This window comes from Solea senegalensis, linkage group LG14, assembly GCF_019176455.1.
Source record: "Solea senegalensis isolate Sse05_10M linkage group LG14, IFAPA_SoseM_1, whole genome shotgun sequence".
NCBI lineage: Eukaryota > Metazoa > Chordata > Actinopteri > Pleuronectiformes > Soleidae > Solea > Solea senegalensis.
Window position 1 is genome coordinate 17,756,959 of NC_058034.1, and position 21,029 is coordinate 17,777,987.

A 21,029-nucleotide genomic window follows, 5' to 3' on the forward strand; every position below is an offset into this window, starting at 1 on the left:
TAAAACTTAAGTACATTTATATAAGAAAAAGTCACTTAAACTTCTACAAAAGTAATTTTCTGGTACTTTTACTTTTACTCAAGTATCCCTTTAAGGTACTTTATACAAGAGAGAGAGGAAGAACAACATCCTGCAAAGGCCACCTTAGTTCCCCGACTGGCTTGAGGAAAGAAAAGGAGTCCTGTTTATATTTTGAATTTATTAAGAATACGAACAAACGAATAATCGTTGTAGCCGTATAGTGCCTTTATACAACTCCAGATAAACACAGCCGAAAATAAGGACTACGCATTTGGTCTCTATCATTTACAATATATGTGTTTTAATGACCAGTATAAACATCAGTTACATCTCACTCTTCAAAAATTGCAAGCTTATCCTTTAATATACATGTATATGTATTAAACACAGTACTACACATATAAGTTTCAGGCATTAAAAGTGAAAGTGTTTCCAAAAATAATTTTAAAAAATTAACAACCATCTTGGAGAACACTGTCTTCAGTCGTCTCATGTAAACCCACACTGACCTCATGATGCTAAGGTCAAAGCTCTCTGGAGTCGGTCCATCTTTATGAGTCTGGTTGTACATTTGTGCTTATGGTGCACCGTGAATCTGGCACCGAGTAGATGCCTTCCAGATGGTGTTACATGACGAATGTAGCCTCTGAAGTGCCAACAATGTTCACACTGTCGGCTGTCGGCCAGCAGTGCAGCTCTGCTGTCTCAATGTCGAAATGGATCGCTGTAATTCAGGCTCTATACCAGAATGATAAATATCATATCAATAGGGGCTGCACATGTACATGGTGTAAACATACCCGAGGCAGGTAAGAAAGAGGTAAATGAACAATAGACAACACATATTATAATTAATTAACCCCAGTTTAGCATTTATAATCAGCATATAAACACTCACTATAATGTAGTAGTAAACAAACTGAACCATTAATTTGTTACTTGGCAACAGCTTCAACTCCAACAATTTACCAAGTACCACCTCAAAATACTAAGCTCTCAAAGTAATACCATTATCACTAACGTTAAAACACAGTGGTGTAAATAGGTCGAGCAAAGCCAGCTACAGACTTTTCACGGGAGAATAAGATAATCAGGCTGCCTGGATTTAGTTTTGATTTTATAGCTGTAGAATTGTCAAAAAATGTTCAGTGAGTGAGTGTTTCTGCTCCTCTTTTCCAAAATAACTCATACATTAGTCAACCGTATAGGAATTATGGTACTGAGAAGTTGACGTAACAAACGTCAACAAACAAACAAAGCTTTTTTTCTCTGCTTTACGGTTTCCATCCAGCCACCTTCTACCACTTTAACCTCCACGTGAGGGTCGCACGGGGGTGCTGTGCCAATCTCAGCTGACATAATGTCGAAAGTCCATGTTGTTGAATGTTCTAGATATCACAAATGGTCTACGAGCTAATAAGAATGAGAAGAGCGCATGCCAAATCCTGTCAGTAACAGAAGGGTTAAGATATGATCATTTGATTTAGTTTGTTTCATTTTCTACGCACTTTCATTTTCACAGACAGTATATCATTTTCAGATATACTGTCTCATATCAAAAATGATCACAATAGAAGTTATATGTATGTATATATAGTGTATATTTACAAAACAAAAGCATCATCCAAGTGATAGTTGGCAGTTCATCTAATGGTGTCAGCCTTTAAAAATACTTATTTACAAGCTGTTTCGTTATTATGTTACTGTGTTTAAGTTATTAGTCCATATCACATCATCACTTCCATTACGCTGCTGTTTTCCCTGCAGATTTGCGGCTCATAAATAGGCAGCAGTGTTGATGAGGATGATGATGAGGAGGAGGAGGAGTATCACAGAGGTGCAACATATTTATACAATGTGTCATGATTGTGCCGCCCATGCAAATCAGCAGCGGTGGCATCGGAAACGGACTGTACCAAGACAGAAGAGAGGGGGATAGCTGGAAGTACCTTGGCACGATTTTTTCCCACACCTGTGAAATTAAAAATATGATCTGATGAAATGTGATAATACAGCACAGGTGTGTTATTATCCTCCAGTGTCTCTTGAGAGCAGGTGTTGTTTAGAGTTGCTGGCTCTTACCGGAAACATACACACACCCCTCTCTCCTCCCTCCGTTGGAAACCATAGTGTCCGAGTGTGTGGTACGCGCTGCTGCTGCTGTCATCCTGCTGCTGCTGCTGCGCCGCCGGGGTTTTTCTCTCTCGCGGAGAAGTTGGAGAAGGAGAAGAAGGAGAAGAAGAGGGATGCAAGTGCGATGATGCAGCTGAAGAGCGGGGATGCAGCGGCGTATTACCACAGCGCACAATACTGCACAAACTACACTTCACCCTCCCTCAGCTACGCCAACAGCAGCCATTATCTAACCCGATTACCAGGTAAGAGAAATATATAAAAAAATAACCTTTGGCCTTTTATGATGAGGATCTCTCGAAGTGTCCGCTGTCAGCAGGCGTCTAATGTGCATACAATCATTCAAACTGCACACATTTGCAGATGGTTCAGAGGTAGATGGGGGTGAAAAGCTGCTGCTGTCATGTTATAGTGTTGAGGAGGAGATTTCACCAGGTTTCACATAGCAGGGATGCTGTGATGCAAAATCTGGGGTCGAGAGAGAGGGAGAGGAGGTATAGTTGTCTCCGCTCATGGTCTCATGCACTGAGCTTTATTCTGCAGGGATAAGCGTGTGTGTGTGTGTGTGTGTGAGAGAGAGAGGGGACATGTTTGGGCTGATGTGTGACTGTAACATGAAGCAGCAGCAGCACAAGCATCACAGCAACTGCTCACTTCTCATCACTTCACTGTGGCACTCAATCTTTCTCCTCCCTGCCACAAGTGAAGAAATAGAAAGTGAATCATTGCTGCTTCTGATCTCTGCACAGCTGATGGTGACATGTGGCAAATGTACAAGGAGTGTTTGTCCATGGCACCTGCGCACTCGCTGCTCTAACTCCCCCCCCACACACACACACACACACTGTGTGTGTTGCAGGTATTACTTCCAGGTGTTGTGGGGACCTACATCTGTCTTATTATGGGGACAAAAAGCATGCCCCTTTAAATTATTACATGATAAGGTGGAGACAAGTTGGATGAGTTAAAGTTAGAGCTAGACCAGTGGTACTAAGTCACTAAGAGGTGACTGTAAGTCGATGTAATGTCCTCTGAAGTCATGGAAACCAGACTTTGTGTGTGTGTGTGTGTGTGTGGTCCATGTATTACTAATGTTGTGGGGACCTAAATCTGTTTATACACTAACATTAGGGGGGCTAATTGTCTTCGTTATGGGGACAAGTCTCCAAAAACTGCAAACTTTTTAAGGTGAATACATGTTTTAAGGTTAGGTTTAGGTCAGGGTCAGGTTTAGGAATAGGATTAGGCCAGTAGTAATTCTGACTAAATCTCCAGGAATTTAATGTAAGTCAATGCAATGTCCTCAGAAGTTATGGAAACCAGACTGTGTGTGTGTGTGTTTTAACCCTTATTAGACATTAGATATTTCTCTGGCATAAACATATCATAGCTTTGTTCTGTGGACAAGACATTTCCAGATGTCATCATTTTTTTGAGGTTTTGGAAACACAGAACAACTGAACGTTTAATCGACTGATTGGGAAAATAATTTATACATGAATCAAAAATGAAAATTAGAATTGATTGCAGCAGTCATATTGTATATTGTATATTGTAGTTGTATGAGATTGTTCAGTGTAACTGGTTTTATTGTCTCCACTCAGAATCTGAGTCCCGGCAAAATTATAATAATGAGGTTTTCTTTTCAGTGTCAGTCAGTAGAAAATAAACATGATATTTCCAGAACACAAAACAGTTGAAGGCATTTACAAATCTTGTGTATTTGTTGCTGTCAAGTTAAGAAAATTAAAACCAAATTTTAGTTCCTGGTAAAACAAGATAGGCTTTTGTCAGTATTTCTGAAGAATACGTGTTTAATCAGTCATTAAAAATAAATAATCCATGCATTAATAATAAGTGCAGCTCTAAATATATACATCTGTTTCCCAACAGAAGATAAACCATCAGTCAATCGATTCAGTAATAGCAGGATAATGTAGGTGACGCTAAAAGGAAATACCACTAATTTTATGTTAATTATTAAATTTGTTGTCCACTCTTCATCACAGGAAATTTAGAGGTGGACGAGTTTTGAACGGTCAGAGCCACTGAGATAACAAAAGTGGAAATGCTTTGCCGTGATGTCACAGTACATAAATTACAAAGTAGAGTCACATACTGTAGATTTGTTATCTGTGCTCGTCCGCAACTCAGTGAAGCAGATAGAATAAATGCAGAAGAGGCATGTGCTTCCCATTGCTCTATAATTGATGTGAAACAACACGGCACAGAGAGGGAAACTCTAGAGAAAACCAACGCTTGGCCTATTTAGAGATTCTTGATAGACATCATGAATTATCACTGTCCAGGACAGGAGTCGTTTTGTGGCTCAGTTTCATGAGAAGCAAAGAACTTAAGAGCAAAGGAAAAAATCTTCCAAATCTGACTGCAGGCTGATTTACATTAGGGCTGAACGATTAATCGCAATATGGCCAAAATGTGTGTCAAAAATATCCTTTTAGATAAATTATTGTCTTGACCTATACACGTCTTATTCTACAGACTGAAGGGAACATCTTTGCTTGTCACAGATCCGTTAAAAAATGACCATTCCCTCTGATATCACAAATCATATCACAGTTCGTGATTAGATAATTATTTCAAAATGGTTCAGCCCAAATTCACATAGTCTGTGTTCAAATATGACATTATTACTACTGTGTCACTCTCTACATCACATGCTGCTGATGTTGGTGGAGTCACACTCATTAGCTATAAATTAGAGCTGCAACTAACAATTATTTTCATAATCCGTCGATTATTTTCATGAGTGATCGTCTGGTCCATAAAATGTCAGAAAATGGTAAAAAAAAAAGGTTGATCAGTGTTTGTCAAACCTGAAAATGATGATGTTCTCAAATGACTAATTTTGTCCACGAACCAAAATGATTTTGTTGTTAAATAGAGCAAAAAACGAAGAAAATATTCACATTTAAGAAGCTGAAACAATCAGAAATCTTGTTTTAATAATGAAAAAAGCTTCAAACCGATTAATCGATTATCAAAATAATAGTTAATTATAATTAATTAATAATCGAATAATGGAGTAATTGTTTCAGCCCTACTATGAATGCAGTAGAACGATTAAGATGTGTTTTTCGATTTGGGCCACACAGTTGGTGTAGTGGTTAGCACACTTGCCTTTGGAGCAAGAAGACCTGGGTTCCATGGAACAAGGAACCTTTCTGCATGGAGTTTGCATGTTCTCCCCATGTTTGTGTGTTGATTTTCTCCGGTTTCCACCCACAGTCCAGAAACATGCAGTATGGGGATTAAGTGAATTGACCGTAGTTCATGACACTCATGTGGAGAATAAAGCGGTAGAAAATGGATGAATGGATGTTTTTTTGACTTTGCAGCAAAGTCCACTGCTGCATCTCCGTGGATCACACTTCATGGGCCTGGATCTGCGTCTCTGAGGGGAGGAGAAACACTGACCTTGCCCCACATACTGTACATTCAATACAAGCTCACAATGAAACTATGAAAAGGCAGTGCAACACTGCAACACTGCAAAACTACAATGAATATATAAGTATTTTCCATTGAGAGGAAACACATAAAGGAGAGCATGTCAGGGAAGAAAGAATAGGGCCAGCTAATTGAAACCATGGTCAAGATAAAAACACTGTGGTGAAAAAGTCAGATCTATTGTGTGGGAGCACACTGTGTTCTTTGAACTGCTCACGCAAATAAAACATGTTTTGCAGAAGGCCTCATCGATCTCGTTTAGTTATAATCATCTACTTCTGGATTAACCCATTCTTCTTCCCTCTGCACTGAGATAGTCTCAACTGAGTGAAATCGACACTGTTAATCTGCACAGTTAAGTCTCGATGACATAGTTCTTTACGAGGCTGCTGCCACAGAGTTTGAAAATGTCACTCATTGGAGCATTACAACACAACCATCGACATATTAACTACTGTATAGAAATTTGATTTAGACAAACATCTCAACGATGGAAGGCCTGATACCACGTTTTGTATCTGATATGAATATTATAACTCTGAGTTTCTACAGCCTTCACTCACCTGATCCTGGTCACATGACTCACTTTAAAGCAGGGGTCTCAAACGACCTGGGAGCCAATAAGCGTCTAGTCTGGTCGAGAGGGGGGCGATCTGGAGGAGAAAAAAAAACGAAATTAAAATTAAATTTATAACACAATATTCCATCGTGATACTGCAACAGCAATTTTCAAGTTTAAACACGTTTGTGGTTGATATGAAATGATGTACAGTTCACATAAAAAAACACATTTATGATGCTAAATTAATCTATAAATAAGAAAAACAGTAAATAACAACATGTGGACAACTGTAATTAAAGTTAATATTAATTATTATTATCATTTTTTTTAAATGCTTAATAACATATTTTGTATTCTGTCTATATTCAAGCACTTCTCCTGTGTTTACAAGGACGTGCTAGACGAAGTTTGAGATCTCTGTTTTACAGCATGTTTCAGGTGCTATCCTCGCGATTTTGATCAATACTTTGTATTGCATTGGCTCATATCGGAAAATCGGAAAAACTGACTTACTCAAAATACTGTATAATTTTGTTGTAACCCTTTATGTATTTATTATTTTGTCGATAAGAACATTACATAAACATTGAGTAACGGGGCCACACATCTTTGATACCGCAGCTGTCTTTGTGGTGGTGTTTCTGCTCTACATTTCTCACAGATCTCTCATGTGACCACAAGTATAGTGTCTTTTTCTATGTGTTGGTTTTCTATCGTTGATGCTCGAGCGAGCAGGCCTGTCTCTTGGTGGTTTGCTGCTATTCTTTGTCCAATTATTGCTAACTCAGTGCCTCTATTTATGAAATAAAAATAACTGCTTCTCCTTTCAGAAGATGCCCGGAGAGCAATCTTCTGCAATCTAAAAGCAGCTCCCAAGAACAGCAAATGGAAGATCTTTCATAAGCGGTATTTTGTTAAAACGTCACACGATCCTCTGGCAATGATGTTTAAATGTATCTCAACGAAAACAGTTATTAGGCTATTTCTTTACTACTGTGCGGGCAACACGCCCCACTCACACGCCGACAGTCTCATCTTGCAGTTGACATAAGTGTCGTAAGGTCAGTGCTTTCTGCAGCATACCCTTTTCCTGAGGTCAGTGAGGCGAGGTGACAGGCAGGCAGCCGGTTTGACGGGACGGACACACCATCAGTTAGCAGCAGTCGGAAACACAAACACCCCAGAGTGTTATTTTGGGTCCATGAATCACAGCCATTTGGCGTCTGATTGGATTCCAGATGAAAGCTTCCAATGCGGTGGGTTTTGACACAGCTGTTGGCCTATTATTGACACATGTACACATAAACATACAAATATAATGTAGCGTTAGAGTCACACAGACTAACACAGACAAATAAGCCACTGTGCAGCTCATATATATAGATATATATCTATATATATGTATGCAGCCATGCATACACAAACACAGTCACACTGTAGGCTGTGTGATCTCTTTGGATCAGAGAGGCTTCAGGGGTTTGTTGTCACTGCATGTGTGAGTGTGTGTGTGTACTGTTACACAGACTCAGCTTAATCTCTTTGATGCCACTGAAGCTCCTGTCTTTGAGAATGTGTTTCTATTCGTCCATCTCTTCGTGTCTCTGCAGCCTCAGGACTCAGAGGTGTTATTGTCTGTACTTCTCTTATTCTTGTAATTCTGGAGTTCACAATATTCACTTTAATCTGCAGCATGTGCTGCATAATAATCGACAATTAATACAGTAGTACTGCATGAGGTGAAGGGGGTTGTTGCTAATGTTGTGATCTCCTGTTATTTTCCACGTTGTCAGGAAGATATCTATGATAACTCTGACTCACAGGGAACATATTACTGGAGCTTTAATTGCGAGTTCATGAGGGGAACTGCTCTTCTGGTGAACCGCATTGGTCTTTATTTATTTATTCAATTCAATTCAATTCAATTCAATTCAATTCAATTCAATTCAATTTTATTTGTATAGCGCCAAATCATAACATACATTATCTCAAGGCACTGTACATAGACAACATCAAAGAGAGCAGAGACCCCCAACAGTTCACACAATGAGCAAGCACTAGGCATCAGTGGAGAGAAAAAACTCCCTCTTAACAGGAAGAAATCTCTGACAGAACCAGGCTCAGAGATGTGCGGTCATCTGCCTCGACCGGTTGGGGTGAAAGGAAAAATGGGGGGTAGTGGAGAGGTGGGGGACAGAAAATGTCTTATTTTGTGGACAATTCACTGTCTAAATTATTTTAAGATTAAGTTTCTGGTGCCATTTAACGGGAATTTTCCTAGAACCCTAGTGTCGGTCAGAACAGTTCATACTTACATTATGTCCAGAGATTTACGTTACACAGTCACAGTACATCACAATTTCAGACGAGCACCAAAAAGCACAAATTAAGTTAATCTGTAGAGCTGCTCCTTGCACAAAACTCTAATAATATAGAATAATATAAGTCTTTTTGATTCAGTTTCTATGGACAATACATTTCTTTACAAAAATCCATAACTGTCCTTCCAATAGTTGTTAAGAGGGGGTGGAGTGGCTCAGTGGTTAAGACCCTACCTTGTGTACCAAAGACATCATGGTCGCAAGTTCGATACCACCCCTGGCTAATTGTACTTGATTCCATTATAAGTCGCTTTGGATAAAAGCGTCTGCTAAATGACATGTAATGTAATGTAATGTAAAAAGATGTTTCAGTCTGGTACTAAGTGGTGGGCATCTTTCAAGGCCATTATAGCCTTGAAAGATGCCTAGTCTGTAAGTATCAGTGACATCTACTGGTGAGACTGTACACTTTTTAAATGTAACTGTAACAAACAGAGGACTCTTCTCTCACTCATCCCTTTCCTAAACGTGTCAGGGAACTATGGTGGCCTTGACATACCAGAAAGGATGCCGTTCTTTTTTGTCTTCAGCTCCACTTGCATAATCCATGTTCTGGCTGGTTTGTCGGTTCAGGCTGTAGAAACATGACGACACAAAATAGTTGTAAAACAAGCCACTTGCCTAAGCTGTACTTACATACTTTAACATACTTTATTTATGGTTAGTATATTCAATTTCTACCAATAAACTTTCCTAAATTGACCATCAAGGCTGTAAGCAAAAAAATATAATAATATGTAATACATGTACAACTGCAGTCTTGTCTGTCTGAATAAACACTGTGTAATCAGTTTCTTTGCTGTATTGCCTTTGGTGTCCAAAGGCCCAAACAACATGTTGAAGCCTCCACTGAGTCTCTTCAGCCATCCCCAGCAGCCTTTCCAACACATGGACTCTCTGCACCAGCTGGGACCTCCACCAATGGCACCTACGCAGCCTCTCGGCCCTCCACCCATCGCCCCTGCTCAGGCAATTGGACCTCCGACTATGGCTCCTCCCCAGAATCTAGGGCATCCTCCCATAAGTTCTACTCACACGTTGAGGCCTCCCCACATCACCCCACCACACAGATTAGGCCCCCCTCCAATGGCGCCAACTCAGTCTCTGGGTCCCCCACCAATGCCGCACACCCTGGGGCCCCCGCCTGTTGATCACACACAAGCAATAGTGCCTCCAAACATGGACCTCACACAGCCATTGGGGCCTCCACCTCTGGCCCCTGCACAAACACTGGTGCACCCACCAGTAGTGGCGCCCAGATTCCCCCTCCCTCCCAGTCCTCTGTCATCCCCTCCTGCTCCAGGCTCAGACCCTTCACAGTTGCTACCACCACATCCTCCGGGACCAACCCTCATCCAGTCTCCAGTGTCCGGCCTCATCCCCCTTCAACATCCAGTTCAGGCAGCTCCAGCCAGTGAGCAGCTGCAAGACGAGGGCTCTCCACTGGGTATGGAGGAGCAGGAGGACTCTCTGGGGCTGGAGGAACTGTGCAAACCACTGTACTGTAAACTCTGCAATGTTACCCTCAACTCTGCTCAGCAAGCACAGGCTCACTACCAGGTCAGTTGAAAAACACGTTCACACATTCAGACAGAGGTAGGAAGTAGCCTGGGTGAACTCAGCCAAGTCTGGCAAGGAGGCCAACTTTGGCTAAGTTCAGAATCTTCGAATAAAGGGCACCAATCACAAGAATTTCTCCTGGCGTGCTAGATGCTGGCCCAACACAATGACGACAGAGAACCGATGTCTAGCAGCTTGTGTATACATCCAACACCAAAGAACAGCTGTCTTTCAATTTGTCTGTTGCTTCCATTTTAAGGGACTTGCTCCACGGAGCTTCCCCGGTCAAAAGTCCTTAGACACCATGACTAGAAAGCCATTACTCCTAGAAAACTACAAGCATGTTTGTTGACACCTTTTCCACCGATCTGCATACGTCATCTGATATCATTGGTCCAATTGGTTGTAGGTTTATCCAAATCACATACCGAGGCATTTTGACCTACATCCATTGGCCACGCCTCTTAAAAGTAGGAGGTGACTACACCCGTTTGTCCATGGTTTTCATGGTGGCCCCAAACGTGTTTGCCCACTTTAAGCTCCAGGCTACCTGGGTACCAAGTGGCCATGAGCTTGAAGTGGAAAAATTATGGAGGTGCCATATGGTTTCAGTCACATGGGAAGCCCATGTGAGCAAACACAGGAGGGGCCACCATGGAAACCATGGACAAACCCACTTGGGACCCTTAGTGTCAGCCTTAATATAACCCTTAAGGGGCCCAACATTGACATGCTGGCTGGGATAGGGTGTAAGTGCAGTCCGTGACCATCCTCCTTTTATTCAAACTCAAGAAGGGTCAAGGTCACAAGTGCTGTGACTCTCATTAAAAGACCCAAAGAAGACAAACACCATGCGTCAAGCACCTTCCTACACAATAATGGTTATAATTTAAAATGTAACGCAATACAACCCTTAAAAAAACCTTCCACCTCTGCACCTCTGTACAGGTTGAATGATATAGAAATGTAAACATCTATTTTCTCATATCTGTCCTTTTAGGGGAAGAACCACAGTAAAAAGCTGAGAAACTTCTACGCTGGCAGTCAACAGCCACCGGCCATTCGGATCCCAGAAACCCTCGATGCGTCTGGACAGAGCGCCCTCAACTCAGGATCCAACGACAGTGACGCAGGCAGGCAGGTCAGGCTCAAACTTAAAAATGGATGTGGGTTTAACGCTGCTGCTGCTGATGAAGTGAGCAATCTCCATGTGAGCTTCCATCCCTCTGTGAGGAGGTGGCAGTCACTCTCATGTGAACACTGGAAACTCTCTCACCACTGAGCCATTCTCTGGAAAGAAAACTTCCTCTGACTCATTGTGTTTTGTTGCCGCTACCTAAAAGTTACATTTAAAGCAACAACTCGATGTGGGTTGTAAAAAATGCAGAGGAGCAGTGACAAAATAAAGCACATATAGCAGTGTCGATTAGGAGATTTATATTAAACTGGAGCAGAATTAAAGGATAATCATGTTTAATTGTTGTGTATCCTAACATGCAGTTACAAATCTTGTCAAATGTAGTTTTGGGCTATACCTATATAGAGCAACTGCAACGTCCCTTCACTTGTGCTTTCTTCACTTGTTCTTTTCTCCCCCCCACCAACACGTAGCATTTCTGTCGTTCCTTTCTCGCTGTTCACTGCGTTTCTTTGTCCTGTGTCTGCAGGCGCTGTATAAGGGGGCAACCCGGGTCATTTTAGCCACAGAGAACGACTATTGTAAGCTGTGTGACGCCTCCTTCAGTTCACCGGCAGTTGCACAGGCCCATTACCAGGGCAAGAACCACGCCAAAAAACTGAGACTCGCTGAGGCCCAACAGAACGCCAGCAGCATGTAGGTTTGAGCAAATACTCTTTGTGCTATGTTGGCCTTGGATTTAATGTGAAATGCACCAAATTTCATGTTATAGTCAGGAAATTATCTCATCTTGGACTTGATCAACTTAATCAAGTGTATACCGTAAGATCAGAATAGTGTTGATTCACTTTTTGGTCCAAACTGAAGTGTTTTTGTGTGTTGCAGCGAAGGTAACAACGAAGCGGCCCCTAGAAGAAACAGGAAAGACGGCAGTGAGTACAAACTGGTGAAAAACCGTCGCAGCCCACAGCTACCTGCCTCCATGTCAGGTAAAATATCAAATATACTGCATGTTAAAATTATAAGTCAGTGTTGGTATAAATTCACACATTAGAATACTTTGAAAAGATATATAGTCTTGTATAGTAGACTAGAAAAAGGTTGAAAGATGACAGGATTGCCCACAACTCCAGCAAAACACTCTAGCTTGGGAATGTTTTCCTACAACTCTGCATCTGAGGCCTTAACCACATGGAAACTGAACTTTCCCTCCATGATAAATTTCTTTTTAGTGCTTAAAAAGTGTTGTCTTCATGCACCACAACAGATAAAAAAACCAGAGATGACGATGTGGGCACGAAACGTTCAGGCTGTATACAAACTCCAAACATAGGAAGAATAATGACAACAAGCAGGGTTAAGGGTCAGAGGGGTGGAGTTACATATTTGTTGTTTACATAAAATGCAAGGATGGTGTTTTGAGATTTTTGTCACTCTAGGATCTGTTTTTCCAAAATTTGCGTTTTAAGGTTTGCAGAACACTGGTTCTGTGTGGATAAAACCGATCCAAAGCAAAACTGATTGTCCTAAACTCATTCTTGTGTTCACAGGCCCAGATAAAACCCTCAAAATCATAATTATATACGTCTAATTTATTGCAGAGACATAGGTTTACCTCTTAAGAAATGGCTAAACTGCTAATATAAAGATTAGCTGCAGTAAGATTTGCATTTGCTGGAAATTACTAACCAATTTTATGCAGTTTCCAACGAAGCCATTGTATTCAACCATCATCCATCTATCATCATTATCACCTATCATTTGATGGTTGTTGTAGGAGCTGGATTCCTGATGAGAAGCAGAGTAAAAAAAAAATGGTCACAGAGTCAAATAATCAGCTCACACTCTCACTCGCTGAGTGTGATTTTAGGGCTTTTATCACAGTCATAATCACGGTAATTGTTATGACATAATCAACAGTCACTCATGATGACACACTTACTTTTCACTGGCATTTACAGAATCCACCAGGGCATACACACACAACTGAGAGAACAACTGTTCAACCTCTAAGCTACTCAAGACTTTATTTACCCGACATAAGATGTGATATATTCATAACTCCCCTGTTCATACACAGCATAGATTCTAACCTGTGCATTTGGCTGTCCAGAACTCCCGTTCTCAGTCACTGAGCTGTGATGGAAGAGCCTGGAGGCAGACAGAGGGGAAAAAGAAATCCAAAGCAGTTCTTCCATATACTAATGTCAGAATGTCAGTCTAATAAGCTGCTGCTGCTGCTGCAGTTAGAGAGATACAGAAAAACTCCTCACATTTTAGTCCTAAGACTAATATCTGTGCTGAACACACGGGTGTTTGGAAGTATCCCATACATGTTCAGCTTCACTTTATTGTCGGACTGCATCAATGAATTCTTTTTTATAAAAATCAATACAAGTTCTGTGATTTAATCTTCTTTCTTTCTCCACTCTATGACAATAATCTCAATATGTCTCAATGTTAGGGACAAATATATGAAATCAAGAAAGAGATAGATTGACATATTTAATGACTTGCTTAAATGCTGTTTACCAACAGGCGCATAATTTGACGTAATTAAGAATTAGGTTGAATACTCGGTTCCTTATCTTATGGGGACCTAAATCTGTTTACACAGTCACATTATGGGAACTTCCTTATGGGGACAAAAATCAAGTTCCAATAACATTTTAAATTGAAGACATGTTTTAAAGTTAGGCTGAGGTCAGGGTTAGGATTAGGGCACTACTAGTTATGGTTAGGGTAAATTAAGAGTAGGTCTCCATGGAAATGAATGCAAGTCAATGCAATGTCCTCTGAAGTCATGGAAACCAGTATGTGTGTGTATGTGTGTGTGTGTGAAAACAGATACAGACGAGGCAACGTCAGAGTCTCTGCTGACGTCAGAAAAAGCCATCTCATTGTCGCCGTGTTTCTCACTGTGTCTTTCTGCAGACAAGAAACAAAACAATTGCACTCCAGCTCAGCATGAAACAGCACAAGTCTCACAGTTGAGACATTTCTCGTCCTCTCTCTTTCTTACACACACACCACAGACACCACAATGATTTAATCGGTCTCTCCGATGGACAAACCCCAGAATAGCTGCAGCCTCTCCTGCGATTGACTTGTCACCGTCTTATCTCGCTCTCTATCTGCTTCTAGTTTTTCTGCCATGTTGACACACACAAATGTCCTGTACGGTATGTGTAGTTAGGGTCAAGTGTGTGATATTGATCTCGGCTATATTCAATATCTATATTATCTTTAGCTGTGGAATGTAGCTTTGAGTGTTTCCCCTAACGTTAAATGTTTTGTATTTATGTTCACGCAAACGTCATTATGGGATTCATCTATGTTGATAATCAGAAAAGCAATAAGTCTGCAGTAATGAGCAGCGTAAACACAGCCGTCATTTTACCACCAGCAAGTTCACATAGTCAACTTTGACAACGTTAAATGTCGAGTACTGTATAATTGTCGCAATATTTTTGCTAATTAGCACGAAATTCTGTTTTAATGCAAATGTATTACATGCAGCTCTCTCTCTGTTTAATGGTATCCAACAATGTATCCAATAATAGTTGATTCATTCAAGGTTGGGCACTAAAATTAAGAGTCACACGAATACTTAAGACATACAGTTCTAAACTTAATCCCAAAGGGAACATCAAGGTATACGAGTTTCATGGCAATTCGTCCATAAATTGTCAAAACATTGACTCATATTCCGATGTCTCTGGGGACCATGAATGTCTGTCAACCTGTAGTTGTAGGTGAACCAAGAAGGTAAACCAACAGAAAATCTTTGACCCCTTAGCCGTGTTTCCACCCAGTGGAACATTTCAGTTTCCATTCGGAGTAGTACCAAAATAACCGGCCCCAACCGTTCCATTTTTGGTACCCTTCCCTTGAGGTGCCAGAGCTAGACCGGCTCCACCCAAGACAGTGAGCTGATCGGGCGACAGAAAAACATAACTCTCTTGCAACCTGTGTTTCCTCAACGCCTGCAGTCTATTCTTATAAAGAGCTTGACGTCTTGTTGAGACAAAGAGCCACAAACCAAGCAGGAAAAAAAGTGCCCAAGTAAAGATATTGTTCACAGTTGAAACACTAGCCTGACCCAAGGCTTTACCATTCCATAACATACCATACTGTATCATGATAGAAACGCAGCACTTGTTTTAATGTGGTTGAAAAAGCCAAATATTTGCTGATTCTAGTCTCAAATCTTAATCTTTTCTTTTGGGTTTGGAAGTGACAGCCCGAATAAAACAACCATATTGTTGCGAACCATTAATCCTCCACACTGTCATGAAAGATAAACATGAATTGTTTTCTCTCTGCAGGGCCGTATTACAACCCCAGACCAAGGCAGCGCATCCCCAGGGATTTGGCCATGTGCGTGACTCCCAGTGGACAGTTCTACTGCTCCATGTGCAACTGTGGAGCCGAGCAGGAGACGGACTTCAGGCAGCACCTGGAGAGCAAGCAGCACAAAGCTAAAGTGTCGGAGTTAAGGTACCGCCACGAGATGGAGAACCTCGGCTACAGCTAGTGGAAACAGAGAAGCTGCTGGTGGCAAATGTGTTTAATATTACATGAAGGTGTTACTCAAAACAGCCTCAAGATTTTACTGTAGCTCAAAATTTGAGCTTGTTTTGTGGTGAGGACAAAAGGCTCAAGAATACAATTCAGAGAGAAATCAAGACGTGAAAAACTAGAGAGAAACCGTTGAAAAAGACGGAGAGTGCAGGTTATTTCTGGTACAGGCCCTGCAGCAGAGACCACTTTAGTGACCACTGGGCTCAAAAAGTGCAAATTCAACATCTTTATAAATGAATAGAGGCAATAAAAACCTAAAACACATAATAAAAAAACAAAAGCACAATGAATAATATCATCGGGTAGAAGCAGAGGCCGTTCACATGTAGCATGTCTTTTGTGTGTGTGTGGACAAAAATGTGACCGCATCTGCCGTGAAGTGCCTGTTTTCTGCGCACGCACAAACCTACGGCCGCCTTTGTTAATCACGTGACAGGAATGAACCCATCGGCTCCTCAGGATGACTGGGATGTAAAGAGTTTTTTTTACGGCAGACGCTCCATCTTTGGATACTCAGGCCAACCATTCTAAGAAGTAGGTCAAACTGATGCGGCTTCTGAATCAGTGAGTGAATTTCTCTGCCATTTATTTGGCTTTTGAAGAATGAGGCGCGTCCATTATACTTAGTTTTTATTTCAGTTTTTTCTTACAGTAGTCGAATGGGTTGATTATTATTCACCGAGGCTGCAGAAACCAGGTGTTCCAAGCATTTCAGATGCGACATGTGAACGGCCGCATATGTTTATGCTTTAGTCGACCGCTTTTCAGGAAAAAGACATTGGTTAGCCTTGTTTGTGCCTTTAGGATGAATAAGGCTTGGTAGTTAACCATGGCTAATCATTTAGCATTGGTAGAAAGTATTGATTGGATTTTCTATATTCTTTAAATCTTGTGTAAATATCCTCAAATGTCAGTATAGATATAAATATAGTTATGATATCAACAATTACTGCTGCCTCTTTTGGTTAATGTTAGCTCAGTATATATTGTAAACACTCATTTATTATTATCTATTTAATACTTATCAGGACCTCTTGTACAAAGTGTGCACTGATTGAATGTGGGCCCACTATGTTTGTGTCCATACACCACGTTTGTTTATTGATAATGTATATCTGGTACTATCTGGTTCGTCTTTAGTTAAAAAGCTGCTGGTGTCAAGTGTTTCAGACAAAATATAAGTTGAACGGTGCTGTGATGTGGGAATGTCCAAACATGTTCAACACTCTCACAAAACACACACACTCTAATCCATTTGCAAATGAAGCTTGTGTTGTGTTTCTGTTTAAGACAAATTGAATTGTCCCAATCAGTCTCTGAATCCCAGAGGAGACATCACCAGGTTTAACTGAAGTGTGAAACGACTGCAGTGGAGTTTTGTCTAAATTCACACACTTCTGTTTTTTTGTTTTTTGAACAAAACCAGGAGAACCAGGTCCACCTGTTTTTCAGTGTTTGACTCATCCTGAAAAGAACCGTTATGTAATTTGCATACATTTTGAATCCGTTGTGTCTGTTTATCTGATTTTCTGTCACGATTGCATCCAAAGACGACTATTGGCATGTTTCCATTGAGTGGGTTTGAGTGCGTTTCCATTAGAAAGAGTACCAAAATAACTAGAGATGCACCGAAAATTCAGTTAAAAATACTTGGGAAAACGTGGGTTAATCTCAAAAATCTCATCATTTAACACAGGAGTCTGGTATATTTAGCAACAGCACTGCTGAAAGCCGGCGATCGTGAGCGGCTGCGCTGTGCAGTATACTCCGAAGCAGAACAAAGAACGGATGAAAGCGGAGCTGTAACCAAAGCTGTGGGTGAGACACGTTCGAGGAGATGCTGCCGTCTGATAATAGCACTCCTACACCTCAGAGTAATAACAAGCATTGTCTCACATGAAAGCGGTGGCAGCATAAACCTTTTATTATGTTAAAAAGCTCCAGCAGTCATAAATCACAATGCAGTAAAAGGGATAGAGAAAATGAGGAGGTAGTCGAGGGACCCTTTAAAATCCTGTCAAGTCAAGAACCCAGTGCTGTTTCAAGTTGTGTGTTTGGATCCCTCAAAGTGCGCACACACACACACACACAGACACCAAAATCACTGGTGAAGGCCTTAGCATGGAAAAGATTTATGAGCAGCTCAACCAAAGATTGATATTTCTCCATTAAATTCATTTGAACAAGGCTGGATTAAATCCAGTCGCCTGCCTCTTGGGCCCAAAATACTATATACTTTAAGGTTTAAGGACTCTTTTTTTTTATTGTTGGATGTTGTGCTGGTTGTTTTCTGGGTCGCTGGGCAAATTATTAACTGTCACGTCAACTATTTTTAGCACAGGCCCAGAAGAATTTAAATGATCGAGTATTTACGAAGTAAGAATAACTGAAAAGTCATAAAAATATCTAATCTTAAATCATTAGTTTAACAGTGAGGATTTAGCAGCTCCAAACTGTTTGGCACTTTCATCTGCTTTTTTCCTGACAATATCAGAAAATCACAGTGGTTCTACATATATTTAAGTTTGAAAAAACATAAAATATCACTTTTATTAAACTAAACTGTAGTGTAAGGACATGATGATTATTATCCCTTTGGTCAGTTTCAAGTCAATTCTCTTTCATTTAAGAAAATCTTGAGCCAGACCAAAAGGACTTGAAAACAAACAAAATCATCAAAAGCAACTGTGGCAAATATTAGAAAATAATAATAATACAAACTTTGGCATTCAGCACTTTGATTTACTCTGTTCACTAAAATACTGTTGAGAAATAAGTTATTGTTTTGTCTGGTAAAAAAAATACACACTACAGTAGTATCTGTGTTTGTTTCATGTTTACACATGTTTACAAAGACTGTAATAGTTGATAACTATAATATAACAATAATTGAAGGTTTCACTGCTCTTAACCAATGTAATTACATACATTCTAACATGTGTCTGATGGAAGCATCTGTTTAAAGTTGAGATTGAGTGATTTTTGTTGTAAATGACAGAGGAATTAATATTATTATTATTATACAATATTATAATTTTTTGTTTGTTACCCGCATGTTATGCTTTATAGCTGTTCCGATGTTTAAAGATGTTTCTACTATGGAGAGGTTGGTTGAAGACTGTTGTTTTTATGATGTTTATTTATTTATTTGTTTTTGTTTTGTCGGAAACGTCTGTATGCTGTGCTAAGTCTACAAAATGACGCGATTTTTGCACTGAACACATCAAATCAAAGGAAATGACATACTAGCATTTATTATTTCAAGTGAACATTTTGCTACCATTGTTATTGTTTTATCCTAATGTTTACAAGGTGAGGCATCAAAGCTGTTATGGATGTGGATCATATTTGTAATCCTGTGTGTTGTAAAGTCCATGTGCTGCACTGTTGGGATTGATTAAAACCAGGATAGACGTAATATTACGAGAATGAAGTCGTAATATTACGGGATTTTGTATCATTACGAGATTTAATTTAATTTAATTTAATTTAATTTAATTTAATTTAATTTAATTTAAAAATGTAATTGCTCTGCGTTTCTCATGTAGTCGCAGGTTGCAGCTGATCATCTTTGCTTGATTAATAATGATTTTTTTCTCATAATATTTCGACCTTATTCTCATAATGTTAGCACTTTATTCTCATAATATTACGACTTTTTCTCATAATGTTATGGCTTTATTCTCATACTATAACGACTTTATTCTTGAAAGATTTTTTTTTTTTCTTTTCAGTTTGCCCCTAATACTCCGTCGTACATACACTGGTATATACAGTATAACTGTATTTTAAAATTTTCCTCCAAATACCAATCAGAGGAAGCTTGTGTACCACTGGTGGGTACACATACCACAGCTTCAGAACCATGATTATAGAGTGCGACGGTGCATCTCTACCGAAGTGAAATTGTCCTGTTTTGCATGCATTAAATCACAGTACAGTGGATGTGTTCTGCTTACCTCACATTGAGAAAAGCCTGTGTATCCTGGTGTTCAGTATGAGTCAGTCAGAATTCAGGACCTCCCTTCCACACCTCCATCCTCCCCCCAACCTCAAAGCAGTGCCCCCTGCAGGACAGTATAAACTGTGTATATCTACACACACACACACACACACACATCAATATTCTCTGTGAAAACCTCAGTACACTGTCAGTGCCTCTGAACTTCTGTGTTGCCAATAAACCACTGTACTCACTGACTCAATGGATGATTGAGAGACGTGTGTGTGTGTTTTCTGACTGATGAATAAACGTGCAGATGATATAAATAGCTGAGCTGAGTTTGTGATTATTACAGTGTTTTATGTGCTCTGTTAGACATTATAATGTTATTGGCTCACAGGGAGAAGCCTCTCTTCATAATCTTCTCCCTTTATTACTTCTGCCAAGAAAAGAGTGTCTCAATCTGTCACAAACGCAGGTGTTTAAATTGTGGTTTCCCGGTCTTATACTGTATGTTTCACCTATGACAGGTCATGGTAGAAAAAGCACAGGTGTATGATGGACAGGTTCCTTAGTCTCAGAGAAGAGCTATTGTTGCATTTATCAGTAACATTTTGTGCTTTTAGTGCTAATAAACATCAAAATGGCTGCAATGAAAGGGGACAATCAGTATTGTTGTGCCTGGACGGTTCTACTAAATTTGTAAACTTGAGCCAGTATCACTCATGACTTTACCAACACTTTTTTAAAAAGGTCCAATGTGTAAAATTTGAACTGTTTTAATTTTTGTGAAAATGAAGATTGAATATATGGACACCAGACATCACAACAAAAGTCTTTCATGTTGTTTAGACGTCTTATTGACTTGCGGTGACAAAGAGGTGTCCATCGTGTCCAAGTGTCCTTCAATGAATAGTTTTAAATAGTCCACCTGTATGTCAGCTTCCTGGCTAGCAGGGGCAGCTAAAAAAGCTTCATTGCTAACGTTAGCACTTGGCTCACTCCTTTCCAGGAATGTCTTAAAATGTGCCCCACAGAATAAAATAAACTCCAAAAAGTCACACGGCTACCGAAAACTATTCAAGTGGAGGTCTTGCACCTAAATCATTTGCACAAGAATCATCTGCTGCTGTTGCTGTTGTTCGTTCACTGAGATTCTTATTCGTTTTCTCTGCTGCCCTTTTTTCCTGATTATATGCACCTGTTCCCAATTGCTGCTTCTCGTTATCTCACTTTTCC

The 21,029-nt window shown here is 40.1% G+C and overlaps 1 protein-coding gene and 1 long non-coding RNA gene across 9 annotated transcripts; one reads left to right on the forward strand and one right to left on the reverse strand.

Annotated features, from left to right (window-relative positions):
* Positions 1–302: 302 nt before the first annotated feature.
* On the reverse strand, positions 303–20,355 carry LOC122780679. Of its 8 annotated transcripts, XR_006361721.1 has the most exons (10): positions 19,807–20,355; positions 13,357–13,414; positions 12,953–13,051; positions 12,085–12,171; positions 9,065–9,139; positions 7,271–7,467; positions 6,189–6,278; positions 2,104–2,287; positions 1,971–1,993; positions 303–759 (listed from the first exon to the last, which is right to left on the reverse strand). It is a non-coding gene; the product is annotated as an uncharacterized LOC122780679 (long non-coding RNA). The 8 variants fall into 8 exon arrangements; XR_006361724.1 differs by lacking the exons at positions 1,971–1,993; positions 2,104–2,287 and having other exon boundaries at positions 6,212–6,278; positions 19,807–20,354; XR_006361723.1 differs by lacking the exons at positions 303–759; positions 1,971–1,993; positions 2,104–2,287 and adding an exon at positions 5,347–5,569.
* Positions 2,279–17,502, forward strand: zmat3 (zinc finger, matrin-type 3). The gene is made up of 6 exons (XM_044043818.1): positions 2,279–2,399; positions 9,389–10,125; positions 11,126–11,266; positions 11,793–11,959; positions 12,149–12,252; positions 15,592–17,502. The coding sequence occupies exons 1-6, from the start codon at positions 2,279–2,281 to the stop codon at positions 15,798–15,800; spliced, it is 1,479 nt and encodes a 492-aa protein (XP_043899753.1). The 3' UTR covers positions 15,801–17,502.
* Positions 20,356–21,029: the final 674 nt, after the last annotated feature.

What these genes read in the sequence shown, in the direction of transcription:
- zmat3 (XM_044043818.1), top strand. Translation starts at nt 2,279, where the DNA reads ATGATGCAGCTGAAGAGCGGGGATGCAGCGGCGTATTACCACAGCGCA. An exon ending in TTATCTAACCCGATTACCAG is followed by an intron (nt 2,400 to 9,388) that starts GTAAGAGAAATA and finishes TGGTGTCCAAAG; the next exon opens with GCCCAAACAACATGTTGAAG. An exon ending in AAGCACAGGCTCACTACCAG is followed by an intron (nt 10,126 to 11,125) that starts GTCAGTTGAAAA and finishes CTGTCCTTTTAG; the next exon opens with GGGAAGAACCACAGTAAAAA.